General features: G+C 62.6%; 1 protein-coding gene across 1 annotated transcript in view; it reads right to left on the minus strand.

Moving 5' to 3' along the window:
- EMIHUDRAFT_103576 (hypothetical protein) overlaps nt 1-2,372 on the minus strand; it is a gene marked incomplete at both ends in the record, with an annotated part of 3,515 nt that extends 1,143 nt beyond the window's left edge. Inside the window, 7 exons of the mRNA XM_005766481.1 lie at nt 179-299; nt 378-550; nt 639-675; nt 744-849; nt 1,566-1,702; nt 1,775-1,855; nt 1,932-2,372. Coding sequence (XP_005766538.1) covers nt 179-299; nt 378-550; nt 639-675; nt 744-849; nt 1,566-1,702; nt 1,775-1,855; nt 1,932-2,372 — 1,096 coding nt within the window. The remainder of the gene's footprint in view (nt 1-178; nt 300-377; nt 551-638; nt 676-743; nt 850-1,565; nt 1,703-1,774; nt 1,856-1,931) is intronic.
- Nucleotides 2,373-2,478: the final 106 nt, after the last annotated feature.

The following is a 2,478-nucleotide window of genomic DNA, read 5'->3' on the forward strand; positions in this document are numbered from 1 at the left end:
AAAGTGCACGGCCCCCGGTGCGCGTGGGTGAGCGGTGTGCGTGTGCGCGTGTGTAGCTTGTAGGACGGGCGTAGTGCAGTATTGCAAGTATGGACGCGTGGCGCGCTTGTCGGGATGGCGGAGAGGCGGGGGAGGCGCGGGGAGGCGGGGAGGCGGGGAGCGGGGAGCGGGGAGGTACACGCCTTTTGCTCGAAGTCGAAGATGGTATTAAAGAGGAGGATGAAGCTGGCCATGTCGGTGAGTACCTCGCCCGAGTAGACGACGTGGAAGATCACCGGCGCCATAAAGGTGATGTACGCCTGCAGTGCGCAACCGGGCGAGTGGGCCAGAGTGCGCAGGCCGGATCCGCCCACGGCCCGTCCTCTATATACGCTCACCGGGAAGATCACAGACCCGATTTCGGTGAGCACAGACCACGTGACGAGGGTGCAGTAGGCAAAGGTCTGCCCCGCCTCCTTTGTCGATAGAGAGCGCAGCAGGATGCGGTACATCGTCTTCGTCTCGAAGTAGTTGAGGTTCTTGCTGGAGTCGGAACCGAACGCGAGAAGTCCTGGCGGGTCGGGGGTACGTTGGAGTAAGAGCACACGGGACGCGGAGACAGCGGAAGCAGAGTGCAAGAGCAGAGGGAGGACGCTCACCAATGAATAGGGGCATGAAGATGAAGTCAATCACCACCTGGGAAGGAGAGACCCACTGAGGTCAATGTGCTTCCCCCCCCCCCCCCCCTGAACTCGCCCCCCCACCCCTCTCGCCTCAGTGACGCGGATGGTGAGGGGCGAGCGCTGCTTGGCAATGTAGTCCCAGGAGCGCGAGTTGGGCGCGTACTGGTAGAAGCGCTGCATGAGGAGCCTTCGCGGTGGATACGCACACCGACCTCAGGGCGGGAAGACGGCCTCGTGCAGAGTACTCAGAGCACCGTGTGAACACGAGGGATATACGAAGACAGTGAGAGCAGCTGAATACATCCGGTTTGAGGTATGAGGTGTCGCAGCGAGCGCGGCTCTCCAGAGGCGAGCGCGGCTCTATGAGATGTCGGGGGGCATCCGGATACGTGTCCTCTCGAGCGCTCGTTGGAATACAAGACTCCGTGTTCCGCTTCTAGGAGGAGGAGCGTGTCGAGGTAGAGCAGCTCCATACAGGTGATGATGATCTCGACCGCCAGCGCGACCCACTTGCTCAGACCGCACGCCTGTGAAGGTAAGGAAAGAAAAGGAGCTTCTCCACACATACACCTTGGGGGGGGGGCGACCCTCGCGACTCCACGTCTAGAAGGAGTCCCACGGCATTAAAAGCGCAAGCCCCGTGGAAGGCGTCACCGGGCGAGAGCGGGGTGGGGTGAGATCGAGTGGCTTGAGTCGCATGAGACTGCAAGAGTCGTATGAGACTGCACGGTGTCACGGTGTGTGCGGTACGTCTCAACTCGGGATGTGTGTGTGTGTGGGGGGGGGCGCTCACACCAGTGAGTTGTCACACAAGAGGTGCAGATCACAGCGTATTGTGGAGATTCCCGTCGCGCGCTTCCTCTCTCTCTCTCTCGCGCGCGCGCCCAGCAAATGGAGTAGTACCCAAGTTGAGAGACGGGCCACGCGCAGCGACAGCCCATCCAAGGCATCACGAGGGGGAAGTTCTGGAACGGCGAGGCGAGCATGGGCTGGGGAGCGAAGGGCCGGCCGAGGACGTGGCCGTCATCGTCCGGGACGGCCTAAGGCGAGGCAACGTCAGGTTCTCCACACCACACACGAGGGGTGGGGGGGCGAAGCGTATGGCACGGGACCTTCCACGGCATCTCGCTCGCCGCAAGCTGGCCCTGGAACTCGGGGAAGCGCGAGATGGTCCACCACATGCAGAAGGGCACCTATTCGACAGCGGCAGGCCCGGTCTGTGGCGCGGTGGAGGGAGCAGACCGCACTCGAGGTGCTCCGAGTGCACACCAGCTGATCGTGCTGGTAGATGGTGAGATACGGCCGGCCGTCCGCCATGGTTACGTTCTTCATCTCGTTCACCCAGTCCTGGTCGCACAACGCCAACGGCAGGATGTCCGTCGGCATGACCTTGAGGTTACCCATCGGCGCCGCCGCGGTGTCCAGAGTGTCCGGGTGCAGCATGTTCAGTGCGTTCTTTGCTTCCTCGGCCGTCAAGGCTTTGATCGCGGCTTTGTTGTCGGTTCTTAATAGCGCGAGCTCCTCGTCATCCTCCAACTGCTTCATCGCGTTGGCAACATCCTCGGCCGCCGCCGCGGCGGCATCCGCGTTCTGCTTGGCCTGCGTATACGCTGCCTTTACGCCGTCCAGCAGAGCCTGCTTATCCGGCTTGACCGGCACCGTACCCCCTTGGATCTTGACGGCCTGGGCGCTGCGGTAGGGCAACGGCATGGTGGCCGAGGAGCTGCCAGCGCGTCCGCCTCAGCCACTGTCCGCCGAAGAGGTGGGTTGCCTTCACGAAGACCAACCCGAGCGGCAAGGTGGGGTACACAAATGG

The sequence above is a fragment of the Emiliania huxleyi genome (assembly GCF_000372725.1).
Source record: "Emiliania huxleyi CCMP1516 unplaced genomic scaffold EMIHUscaffold_51, whole genome shotgun sequence".
NCBI lineage: Eukaryota > Haptophyta > Isochrysidales > Noelaerhabdaceae > Emiliania > Emiliania huxleyi.